The following is a 13,436-nucleotide window of genomic DNA, read 5'->3' as shown; positions in this document are numbered from 1 at the left end:
ATCTCTTTTCGTTATCTTCGCCCACCCAATAAACATGTTAGAAACCTACTGTTGAGAAAAATTGTCGCAAGATAGACCGCGGTTTGTATTCCTACCAAAATTAAGTTTAGTCAGTATTAATTTCCCAACTCGCTGCATATTGTGAAAGTGCTTACCCATCAGGAAGCTATAGAGCATATTCGAGTTCAAAGCTGCAGACTGGCTACATCCTATCAATACTGCCGTGGCTAATGAGGAAGGCGTAGGGGCAATAGAGAGATAGCTTGCGATGCTGGATACATATATACCTTTTCCATCAATAACACAAGATGTAGAAAACAAGGAGGTATAGGGTGGGAAGGTTCTAATACACGAATTGGAGGAGTACGCTCGACAATCTTGTTCGCATCACAAGTGTCATCATGCTCCGCTGCTGATCAGCGCTCACCGATCATCTTCTGATCTCGCTCCACGTACTATCTGCATGGTTCGAAGCAATATGATTACCGTTGACGCATATATCAGAGTCCCCTGCCCATCGACCGTTCGCCTTCAAGCTTCAGCTGTCGCGCCCACAGATTGTTGCTTCACGTTGATACTGTTACCAGTTATTGTCTTAGCTTCAAACTTCTAATCCGGAGATGCGTGAGAGGTCAGGACTATGCTGGTAAAGGGTCGCAGTATAGATATTCTGCAGGAGATACCAAGATAAAGGCAGTGTAGGGCTATGATATGTCCTTCACACTGCTTCCTATTTCTTTCTCTTTACCGTGAAACTCGAGAAACAGATATAACACAACTCACCTAGCCATCGTCGTTGAACCTTGCATAGGGTATATGCGGTTCTAACTCCTGCCGCTCGACGCTGGTAAAAGATCCCACTACATATGTCTTGCTGAAGTTTCCTACTCGATGCGAATGGATGGCAGTGTTCGGATGACGATATGTCTTTCCTTCTTCGCTATGGCCTTGCTGCGCATTAAACCTTGCCCAACCAGCGTAACTGACTTACCCAGACATCATATCTGCAGTGTTCACAACATGACCGGATGTGGTTTGCTGTTCTAAAGCATTTTATGTTATTACGGGATGAGTGAAGGAGATAAAGGAACATGCACCACTTGTAACCGAATCAGTCTCCCTATCGATGCAGATGGTTCCAACATTTAAAGATGTTGGGTTCTGTAAACCAAAGGACGACTACCAGCATGTACGATATGACTGGACGAGGGTTATTCGGGAGTGTACGCGGTGCCAAAGCAAGCTGTCCGTATCCGAAATGCAGGCGGACATGGACTATGGACCTGTGAATTGTTGGACCAAGAGCGGAGAGGTATGCAGCATATCACATGCGTTAGAATGTGTAAGGGCAGCGGAAGAGTGAGATGGGGCGGACAGAAGGGTGAGATGGGGCATACGTGGGTGGAAGGAGTAAAGGATATGTCGATGAGGGTTGGGGATGGAGAGGGCCAAGAAGGAGGAAGAAGATCAGTGGGAGAGATTGGAAGAGAGATCTGTACACACCTTTCTCTGGTATAGGAGAGGCTCTTGGTTCCTTCAACAACTTCAGACTACCAATGGCTCCTCCAATCAAGCTTCGGGACTCCTAATGACGTCTCGCGTGGTGCAGAAACTACAATGAGGACCGATAGGGCAGGGGTTCCGATCGAAAGAGAGTGGAACAATGCGTGAGTGAGACGGTCACAGTGCCAGTCCTTCCTTCTCGACGCACTTCCAACGCCATTACTGCTTGACTATACCCTCAATAGGCGTTTTTCTCAACTAGAGTGAGAAAAAGACGCAAAAAAGTTCGGGTTCGGCTAAGTCTGGAACATCATGTGATGTGATTCCCACGCCTCATAGTTTGTCACAGCATTGTCACAGAATTGCTCAAATTCAAAGCTGAGTTCACGGGTCCTAAATGACAACCAGATGCTACTCATACAATCAAGGGTAGTACCCAAGTATTTTCTCACCGCTCTTTCTCAACTAATACTCCCATCCCAATCACCCATGGTTGCTCCTCTTCCTGCTCCAGCACCCGTTCATACATCAAATTGATGAGATATCAGATTTAGAATAGCTAAGGAAGTGTTGATGTGGAACATATGATGGACGGAATGACAGTCTAAAGCTAGTACAAGTCTAATGTAGCAGGTAGATTTGGGGTGGAATAGAAGTGCGACATAGTGAAATGGGATACCTAACAATGCACATGGATAGTCACCGTACTCTACATTGTACTGTGGTACAAGTTTGTCCACTATCGTGTCCACTCCCAGCCTATACTCGTCCATCAGAGGAATTCGCTATCGAAATCTTGTAAGACACTGCTCTGCTCCGGCAGATTCTTCTGATTTTTCTTCTAGTACTAAGATGGTCATTAGTTTAGAACGAATACCACAAATGAAAAAGAACTTGATCTCCATCATATCCACGCCGTGTTGAGTGAGATCCCAGCTGAGCATTTTAGCCCAGAATGCAATGCAATGAGACTCTTGTGAGATGGGAGCTTACATGGTACTGTATATATACAGGAACCTATACGACGCATAGTTTGCCATTTACTGTGTTTCCCCTTTCTCTGACAGACGCATTCACAAATGGCGGAGAGTGTTACATCTGTTTTCACTCTTCTAAGTGATCTTCAAATTACCAAATATGCTCACTGTACGTCTGTGTTACTTTTTACCGCCTTTAGGGATGGCACATACAACGCGACACTGAATCCATCCACGTTGACATCCTCTCTAGTATCAGCACAATCGATCATTTTATTTGACCATAGTGTGTTATATACCAGCTCACGGCGCCCTTGTACTAGCTCATGATACGACGATGGATAGTTATAACGTTTGACCAGGAGGTGAGCTTGGGTCATCATTGGCTAGACAAAGTGTTTACTCGACTATTAGGTCCAATACATATGGGTAACTGCCCTACTTTCATCTACATCTTCAGGCAGCGTAAACAGTTTCATAGAGTGGCCCCTGGTCCACGGTAAAGGTCCTTTTCCTATCAGTGAGTCGGACTCAAAAATCATTTCAATCGGGTGGCAAGTTGACTTGCATTTGACGGGCAGATTCGGTACTACGCGCTGGCGTGCATAGCGTGAGTCAACCTTGATCCTTTCAGTCAATAACATACCATTATCAACTCTGAAATACGGCCGTAAAGCTTCAATACCTACAGTGCGTTGTTCATCGTTACTCCGACATTTCAAACTCATCTAATCACTTGGACGAATCAGTGTTATTTCCTTTATCAATCAGTACCACGGTAAGTAAATACTTTTAGATAAATGTTACACATGTAGTTACTCTTGGTATATAGAGGTCTGTTCCTTCTCAGTTACAAGAATCTTAAGTTTGATTATTTTTCACGCATTACAGCTGTAAGTACAAAAATATTTTATCTCGAATGGTTTTGCCCACTCACCACCACCACACAGGCCTGGCCTACTTTAAATGGCAAGCATGGACCGCATTAGCAATTAGTATGCTGAGCGAAGGTTGGTATATTATTTCTCACAGTGCCACAGATTCTACGCCAACGCGTTGGAACATTACAGGGGTACTCCAAATCAGGTTATACGCCATGTACTTCAACAAGAAGCTCTTAATCACCCTTATACTCCTCTTCCTCCTTTCGTCCACCGCATCCGGTACAATCATAGAACTCTCTCTTATCCAACTAAAAGGTACCCTCATCCTCTCCCACTCCACTTGCACCTCACCTCACATCTAACCAACAAATTGTGTTAGCCGACGGCTTCGCGACTCCCATAGGACTATCCTGCATCCCGCTCAAATCCACACAATACCTCTCCGCTTTCTGGGCGCCAATATTCCTCTTTGAGATATTGCTGTGCATCTTAGCGTTGGTCAAAGGAGTGCAGATGTCTAGGTCCATTGCAAATGTGCGGCATGGACCACGCTCATTGGTGTACGTATCGGGGAGACAGCTGGTTGATATGCTTTATCGAGGCTCTGCGATCTATTTTATAATGTACGTCCTATCTACTTTGTATGTCACTGAAACATCTACTGATACAGTTAATTCATTTAAATTAGTATTACAGCAACGTATATGATAACAATATCAATATGGTTCGCTTTCCCGGTAGGTCCTATATCTTTTGCTTGATGATGCTACTTAGCAGCTTTATATTTTTTTCGCAACACAGTTCAGCGAAATGGATCAGGCTACGTTGGGATTTTGCATTGCATTCCCTTGCGTAATTTCGTGTCGGCTCGTTCTCAACATTCGTAGCGCATCCAACCACAATGAAAGCTTGTTTTAACGGGCCATTGTTGAGCACAGTATAACAAATTATTATGTATCCAAAGGTATCAGTTCCTGGAGTATCAATGCTCATTGTAACCAATCTATCACCGCGATTGTCGAGCTGGAATAAAAACTAAACTGATTAGCGACACGGTGTCCACCTTTCCCCATTCATAGAGCACAGCTTGAACATAATGCAGAATATTTACTCGAGACTGCTGAAATTTTAATTTACCTTTGCGTTGATGTCGCTATAAACTTACCTTAATGGTAAGAAATTCCACGTTAATGATTAATATTAGGTTGCTGCGGATGAGTATGGAACACCTTGTAGCCATCATCAAAAGCCTCGATTAGACTCAAGATGCCCTGAACAAACCCATATTACTCTACCTAGGGCAGCTGATAGTCATACTATTCCTAGATTAACACATAATGAAACGGCGAGGTACGGCGATACGTGCGGACATATTGACCGTACATTTTAAGATTGTGTTACATTACGGTGTCATGAACCCACGACCAGCTGTCTCTGAGTTACTTCCAATGGCAAGGATGGAGTGGCCTAGCAATCAGCATGATGTGTGAAGGTGCGTTACACCCTCTTGACCCCGCAGAACTTCGCACACTATCCAGTAACCTCGATGCCCCAGGAATACTCCAAATAAGGGTATATGCCATGTATCTCCGAGACAAGCGGGTGCTATCCATCCTCTTACCGTGTTTCGTCCTTTCGGCAACAGCATCTGCCGTGATCATGGCAATCTCGCTGCACAATCTCCAAGGTGAACTGTACATCTCGTTGAATGCATACCCCTTCAATATTACACACACAAGAGCTGATTACATTATCTTAATTAGCTGAGGCAATTTCGACCCCCATCGGATTGACGTGTATACCACTTGAGCCTCCAGGAAATTTGTACTCTTTCTGGATACCTATATTTTGCTTCGAGGCGCTGCTTTGCATCCTAGCCGTTGCTCGCGGCATTTATATGGCGAAGCCAGTGGGTGACATAGGCAACACCAATGGATTCCTGTTCTTCCGGGACGGCAAACAGTTAATTGCTGTTCTCTCTCGCGACTCCGCAATGTACTTTCTCGCGTACGTTTTAGTCGGTCCCTGGATACTTGCTCATCTTCTACTTACACATCTATATAATAAAGGATCGGTTTGACGTACTTGACCACGATTATAATGTGGATCCTTCTTCCAGTCAGTCCATTACATTCCGAAATACAAGAGTAACAAACACCTGTTGAAGTAGCCCGGGCTGGGTCAAGCGCCCTTAGGCTTCTGCCTTGCCTTCCCCAGTGTCATCTCCAACCGCCTCGTGCTCAGCATCCGCAGGATATCCCTTTATGATATAAAAAGCTCGGCAATCGACAGCATTATAAAGTTCGAAATTGGGACAGAGACAACCTCCCAAGACCATACAAACATACAGATGCGACCTTTCACCGAAATGGCACCCCTTTCAGTGTGTACGACGTATTTTATGGCTGTGGTTACTGACTATGAGGGTCCAGTGCAAGGAATCCACACCTCCAATATCCTCTGATCCACAGAACGGGGAGCAGAGTCTCTATGTATGACTTACGGACGGCTGTCGGCAACGCATTTCAGGCGGGGACGCATTGCGACATCAAAAGTGTACTATTTCCAAGGCAAGACTGCAGCACCCAATCGCCTACCCTCGCATTAACTCTTGAAGATGGATCGAAAAAGGCCAGGATACAACCGAGGCATCTGATGAGGGCAGATACGAGAGGATAGGAGGGTCTTGAAACAGCTGTTCCGAAAAGGGCAAAATGGAAGCCAAAACCTTCAGACCCATCAGATTCTCAAGGAGTAACCAGATAGCTAGAATAACAAGTCGGTTACGATGGTTGTAAGAAGGATAATAATCGTTGAGCGGCGTCGATTCACAACACTGATTCCAACATCGTCATCTGTAACTTTTACGATCAAGTCACTAGATGGTTCGTGCGCTCTATAATTATCAACGTGACACGATCATTGATGTTACCTAGTAGAACGAGAGCAGTGGGAAGGTCATATTCTAACTTTGTTTTAGATGAAGCAGAAGCACAATCTGAACATGATACATGGAAGAACGAGTTGTATATAGCACATAGATCACATGGGGTCATCCCCAGGCTTGTATATACTCATTCACTCGCAATTGGTTCTTTCCTACTTCTCATCAGATCTCACCTCTCAAATCCGCCCAATCTTCTTCAAGGCATGATAGTCTCAGATAGATGTACTGTGTCGACAATTGTCAATTCCAATATGCTTTATAGTCTTTTGATGGGTGGGTAACACCTAACATGCAATTCCAGAGCTTTGTTCAACTGAAATTTGTATTGACAGGAATACATACAATAATTTACTTAGGCACAATGCATCTTTATAGTACGAGAGAACCATTTTCTTACAGAATTAAACTTATCGAAGGTCGCGCATCTCTCCAGTTTCTAAAAGGGCCGGGAGCAATCGTTCCATGGTGGTCATTGCAACCATTTCGGTTTCCTATATTTTCTCTGTGGTGGAGTTACTGTCTCAGAGTCCCACTCGAAGTAGTGATACCCTGTATGTAACCGAGAAGATGCAGTTTATAGGCTTCTTTGCATTTGCTGGGGTGCTTTTTGCGGGTGACATGTTGCTGGTAAGTCAGAACAATCATACCCATAACACCATTCTGTGATTCGCTAAATGTTTTTAGATTTGGAGGTGTTATCGCGTCTGGGGGATGTCAAAACGTGTCATTTCTCTGCCCTGTGCCCTGTTTCTGCTTGAAATCGGTGTGTTCTGAATCAAAATTTATCCTCCATCATGACGCATCCCAATCCCCTCTCAATTGGCATCAGCCTTATTTGTTACAGGTTTTGCCTTTGTAGGGTCAACTTTTATGGTGATGACTGCACTATGCTTCTCATTTGCGGCCACAATTTCGTCTGCAGCTCTCATTGCATACAGAATTCAGACAGTCTCCAGAATTACACCCCGAGAACCTAGGAGACGGCTATCACATATTCTCAGGATCGTTCTGGAGTCAAGTTTTCTACACGCTTTCGCATTACTTGTCGATTCATTTATAACGGTCATTGCATACCAGCGCCTCACATCCTGCAAGTGGCAGAGAGTTAATTATTATGTTGAAAAATTCGTAGCTTTCATCGCAGTGCGTTATATGGTACCTTGATCTTTTCTAAATTACATGCTAAGGTATCTAATGCTTACAGGGGACCGCACCAACAATTCTTGTTGCGCGCATCACAGTGTCACCCACCGATGACTCAGACGTATTTGCGATAACCAATACATCAATCTTCCGTCAAAATGCTTCTGTTCATTTAGCATTGGAAAGAACCCCGATCAGTAACATGCAGAATATGATCTAGACTTTTGCATACGCTATTATTCACAGAATCACAATTGTTTGGAGCTTTTGCGTCCTAAACTTGTTCTCCGTGAATTCTGACAAATTCTGAAGACCACTAGACCACTGCTGCTATTTAAACCGTTCACGGCATTCATACGGTACAGGAGACTTGAGTTCCCTGTTTACACCTACACCTCATCGATTTAGAACAAAAAGAAGAAAAGGAATATGTGGTGGTGTGAGGGGTGGACGGCACGATACGCTTTAATCTGCGTGTCGTTGTGGATGAGAAACATGGGATGTCGTTAGGGGGGAAGCGGAGTGGGCAGCAGGATACCCCTCCCATTGCAACAGACCTCTGTCTATACATGGGTTTAGGCGGGAATCGGCTCACTGCGGACATCTGCCCCTCGTTTCATGCAGTGCAAAGCTCTGCAATTATGTGCTTTAAATATTTGGCTTACACCCAACATGGCAACCAATAGATTGTAGTACCGTATTGCCTTTACAACGTTTTGGATTGCTTGGTTGCATACAACGACGTAGCAATAGCAGGATATAAAGAGGAAGTATATAAGTGCATGAGCCAGCATGAGCCAATATCGTATTTATTCTTCTCGGGCCCCACAAACTTTGAGCAAGCTATGCCAGGACTCTTAGGGTGTACCGCGTCTCCAGAGTTAAACTCCAACATGCTTTCTAGTTTCCTGATGGGTGGGTAATGCGCGCAACACCAGAGATACTTCTGATTGCATTTTTCATTATAGGCGTACAAACAGCACTCTACCTAGGGACGTTGCACCTCTACAGTATGTCGGAATACGCGGGACATATCCTGATAAGGTCATGCTCACATAAAGGTTATATTTGAATCCAGTTTCCAGGCGATCCGAAAATTCCCGCTCCAAAATGGTCATTGGATCTATTTCAGCTCTTTTTATTATATCGTTGGTGGAGCAACTCTCGCTCACACCCGTTCAAAATAACCCCAATCTTGATGTGGGTGCGAATAGGATGTACACTAACTTCATTGCATTTTCCGGGTTGTTGACCGTGGCTGATGTACTGCTGGTAAGTACCTCTTGTTCAGACACTACTGTAATATCGTTGACCTTTTGATAGCTATGGAGGTGCTATCATATCTGGGGAATGTCAAAGCGTGTCATCACTATGCCTATTCTATTTTTGCTTCTCGAAATCAGTTCGTTCTCTACTGAAGTGACGTCCACGTTGAGTTGTACCCTAACCCTTGTTGTTATCAGTCTTATTCATTATTGGAACTGTTACATTGGATGCTTTCTGGTTAATGATTTCACTATACTCCTCATTCGTAGCCACGGTCACCGTGTCAACTCTCATAGCTTACAGAATTCATAAGGTCTCCAAGATCACTTGCCAAAATTCTGGCAGGCGTTACGCATATATCCTTCGTGTTCTTCTGGAATCCAGCTTTCTGTATGCAGTCGCCTTACTTGCCTATGCAATTTCGACGAGTATGCGAATTGCTTACGAAGCCGACACGTCCATTTGTTGTACTGGTATTGGGCAAAATCAATTTCCACTCTCTCAGGACGTGGTTTGCACATCTTCGGAATATATTTTCTATGTAGAGAGATTTACGACATTCATTGCAGTGCGTATCAGTGCCCGATTGATCGTCTACGAGCTGTATAACTAAGTTTACATGTACATGCTACAGGCGGCCTCACCAACAATTCTTGTTGCGCGCATCGCAGCTTCAAGCACCGACCGCACAGATGCATATTTCATAACCAACACGTCGATTATCCCCACAGATTATTCTCGGAATATGGGGTCCGGTGCAATGCCAGTTGTTGAGCAACCAGTGTTAGATATATCCCCCTCCAATATTTCAGAAGTTGTGTCATAGATTGGCGATGTGGTAATTCGAAGTCCCTACCCTACTCGACAATCTCCCTTGCATACAACCAAAAAAAAAATAATGTCCTGAAAAGGGTAATTCAAAGCAGAAACCAAAGTAATGATATCCATCTCCATATCCATATCCATATCCATATCCATATCCATATCCATATCCATATCCATATCCATATCCATATCCATATCCATATCCATATCCATATCCATATCCATATCCATATCCATATCCATATCCATGTTCGAGATCACATCCTATCAAATTCCCTGCCCCAACGTTATCAATCACCGCCCTCCAACACAACTCGGTCCACCTCTTTTCCCCATACCTCCCGCACCCTCGCTCGATTTACCTTACCCGCAGCCGTGCACATGCCATTCTCACTTGTCCACTCTTCACTGCTCAACAGTACCGCACACGGTATTTCCATACGTGCAAATCCGTTTTTCTTCGCGAGGGATGCGAGGGACTTCAGGACGGTTGTCTGGGCGCTGGTTGATTGGCATAGGTCTGGTAAGGGTTCAGATGACGACAGCTCTGCGCGCAAATTCCCCTCATGTGGAACGACCACAGCTACAGGCTGCGCCATCTCTGGACCTGCGATGATACATAGATTTGACACCAGTGTGGAGGATTTATACGTCGATTCTAGGCGTTCTAGGGCAATGTACTGCGGTGTGGGAATGTAAGTAGCTATAAAATCAAAGAGCAAGCACACAACATACCTCTCCACTGCGCATTTTCACTAAATTCTTTACGCGGTCTACAACGCTCAGTGTGCCATCTGCGTTCCACTGGCCGATGTCGCCCGTGCGGAACCACCTCACACCATCCTCCTCAGTAAAAACACTGGGGTCCGAGTTCAAGTCCTCCCGATTAAAGTATCCTGGCGTAACAGACATGCCGCGCAGCCATATCTCGCCTTGTTGCAGGTGGCCCAGTTTCCCACTCCCCCCACTAACGTTATCGTCCCCGCCTGTTCCCGTGAAATAACCCAACTCGGGCACATCTACCAGCTTCACCTCCAAACACGGCCCTGGGATACCTACGGCACCGAGTGTGGAATAGGAGAGCAACTCGGGCGGGAGGAACGCACCCATCCCTGATGTTTCTGTAAGACCGTATCCTGTGTACTCGGGTTAGTTAAATATTGTTTAAGAGAGAAAAGTACTAACCCTGTGTAAGTGGCATTACCGCGTCATTGAAAAACTCCTGTGTTGCCTTGCTTATCCCAGCGCCACCATTGACTGCAAATGTGATATCACCTCCAACTGCCTCCTGTATTTTCTTAAACACAATTCGATCCACAACCCAGCTCACCCCCGGCACATACGCACCCGCCCATCGCTTCACAGTTAACGCGCCGTAAAAAAACGCACGCGAAATCCGCCCTGCGCCGTCCACACGGGCCAGCACCGCCTTTCGGATTGTCTCGTACACTGCAGGGACGCCAAACAGCACATTCGGGCGCAGCGCAGCGAGGTCCCCTCTGCACCCCCGCACACTTGCATCTGTGAGCGTCTTTGGGCGTGCATATCCACTTGCAATGCCACAAAACACGGCGCACAGTTCGACAACATACTCCAGCACATGTGCGAGGGGGAGATATGCGATGTAGCGCCCACCCGCGGGTAGGTGGGGAGAGAACACAAAGTGCACGGCACCGACGGCTGCAATGAGGTTGGCGTGGGTGAGAATGACACCTTTGGGCGTGCCTGTAGATCCAGAAGTGTACATGATACAAGCTGTGGTGGATGGGGTGGGTTTCCGAGAGTCCAAAATCGAGATCGAAAGCTCACGGCCACGCGTGCGCAGCTCGTCGATGTGTATCGCGCGTATACCTGAATTGCCCTTGATCTCGTCAAGCTGCTTCGTCGATGGCTGCCCGTCGTAGAAAACATAGCGAACAGTGGGCGTATGTGGAAGCACGCGTGCCACCATGGGGAGAAGTTCTGGGTTTGTGAATACTGCAATACATTTTGGTTCGTTCAGCGAATGCGTGAGCCCCGACTCGCCGAGTGTGTCATATGCAGTCGCCGCCGTCGTTGATATGAGTGCACACGCATGTGAGATGAGTTGCCAGTTTACGCTGGTATATTGTAAGAAGACTGGAATGAAAAAAGAAGAACATGTAAAGCTCACCTTGTCTGTGCAAATATATCCACGACATCTTCAGTCCCAATTCCAATATCCACAAGCGCCCGCGCAACCTCACTGATGGCCTCCTTCAACTGAACATAATCAAGATATTTGTACTCGCTGAGCTCAAAGTATTTCCATGTCTTCCTCTCTGTCTCCCCGTCTCTTCCCCCTTTCTTCTTGACTTCCTTGACCTCCTCGTGCACCTTGATGACGTCCCGCCAGCCTAGCGCCGGGGAGTGTTCGTGTGTGCGTGCAGCGTAGGAAATGATGTCGGGGACGGTTACAATTGAAGAGTCTGGCGTCGTGATGAGTCTGTCGGCGCAGACTGCTAGGCGTCGGATCCCTGTTTCGCCTGTGCGTGCTGGCGGCGAGATCTCGACCGTATTGGCGCCGAAGAAGCCTGGAGGTCGCAAATTGAGTGGTGCCATTTGAGTTGTTTTATTTGTCGTATTTAGCGTGGTGAAAATGCAGCGGTTGTGCTCTTCGTGGTCGTGGTCTGGTAATGAGAGTAGTGGGTCGTTATATTAAGCATCATAGACCCACGAGGATGAACAAAGGAGGCGCTTTAATTATGAATGGCCAGCCACGTGGCGTTGATCTCACCAGTGATGTCAACGCCTCTCTCGCTTTCAAGCGGTCTCCCACCATCGTCATTGAGGTTCGCCACGCTTTGATGTATCTGGAGTTGTGGAGATTACGTATTTTCACATTCAGCAATATTTTTTCCAAGATTAGCCATTTCTGTGCACATACTACACACTTCAATTTATGTGCTAATTCTGGGATGTTGAACAGGAAAGGGACACAGTAAGTATATTATGCGATGTACAGGTGATTCCATAACTCTTGCTGCAAGTGAGTGGATAAGGTTATAATGATCAGATAATTTCATAATCTACTGCAGAAACCGTAATGCCGGCGACGAGAATTCTTGGTGCAATTAGCTGCAGACATCCAGAAGTTTAGTACTTTATTACCTCCTTAACAGTGAAGCACGTATGGCAATAAATGTGACAATTCTCTCCACATAGAAATTGTATTCCGGGAATGAGCAAATGCTTAATCCACCTGCACCTCTATCAACATCTAGCTAATATGTGTATATATCGCCAATTCCGTATTTGGCTGCTCGTAGGGTCGTTACAATTGCATAGACAATAACGAAGCTGCGTGTAAGATACTGGACTCCAGAACGACTCGGAGGATATGGTAGAGACGTCGCCCATATTGTCGGTAACTGAATTTGGAGATAGTATGAATTCTCAAAGCGATGAGGTTTGACATGACGATTGTGGCTGCAACTGAGATGTACACAGAAACCAATAACCAGACAGTCGCCTTTGTACCAGGACCAATCACGAATCGGAATGCACGGAATGATAAGAGCGCATATCAATGTGAGGTTAATTTTTACGTAGCTATGAAGAACATACCGATTTCCGGAACCTCCTGAGCTATTGAGCAGGTTAACGGAAACTCGGCAATGCTGTGTGCTGCTTACTTACTAGCAACATATCAGCTTCACCCAGTACCGCATAAAATGAAATATAGTTCGTATATTCCCGCAACTCCGTACCATAGAGATTAGAACGAACAGTTGTGACGGATTGCACACGTTGCAGAGACAGTTGTTCCACATGAGATAGGAAGTATTAAGCCGATATGCAAATGATGACCATGTTAGAACGGGATTTGCGAGATTTCCTATGCTGTACCCACCGTTCAAAAGACTCCAAAAA

The 13,436-nt window shown here is 45.6% G+C and overlaps 1 protein-coding gene across 1 annotated transcript; it reads right to left on the bottom strand.

The window, feature by feature from the left end:
- Positions 1-9,835: 9,835 nt before the first annotated feature.
- Positions 9,836-12,125, bottom strand: JR316_0010340 (Long-chain-fatty-acid--CoA ligase 2; the record flags this gene model as incomplete). Its single annotated transcript, XM_047896008.1, has 4 exons — positions 9,836-10,225; positions 10,281-10,681; positions 10,731-11,644; positions 11,698-12,125. 4 exons carry the CDS (start codon positions 12,123-12,125, stop codon positions 9,836-9,838), a joined length of 2,133 nt encoding a protein of 710 aa, XP_047745727.1.
- Between the last annotated feature and the right edge of the window lie 1,311 nt (positions 12,126-13,436).

The sequence above is a fragment of the Psilocybe cubensis genome, chromosome 9 (genome assembly GCF_017499595.1).
Source record: "Psilocybe cubensis strain MGC-MH-2018 chromosome 9, whole genome shotgun sequence".
Lineage (NCBI taxonomy): Eukaryota > Fungi > Basidiomycota > Agaricomycetes > Agaricales > Agrocybaceae > Psilocybe > Psilocybe cubensis.
The sequence above is the reverse complement of the archived record's forward strand: the minus strand, read 5'-3'. Positions and strand labels throughout refer to the sequence as shown.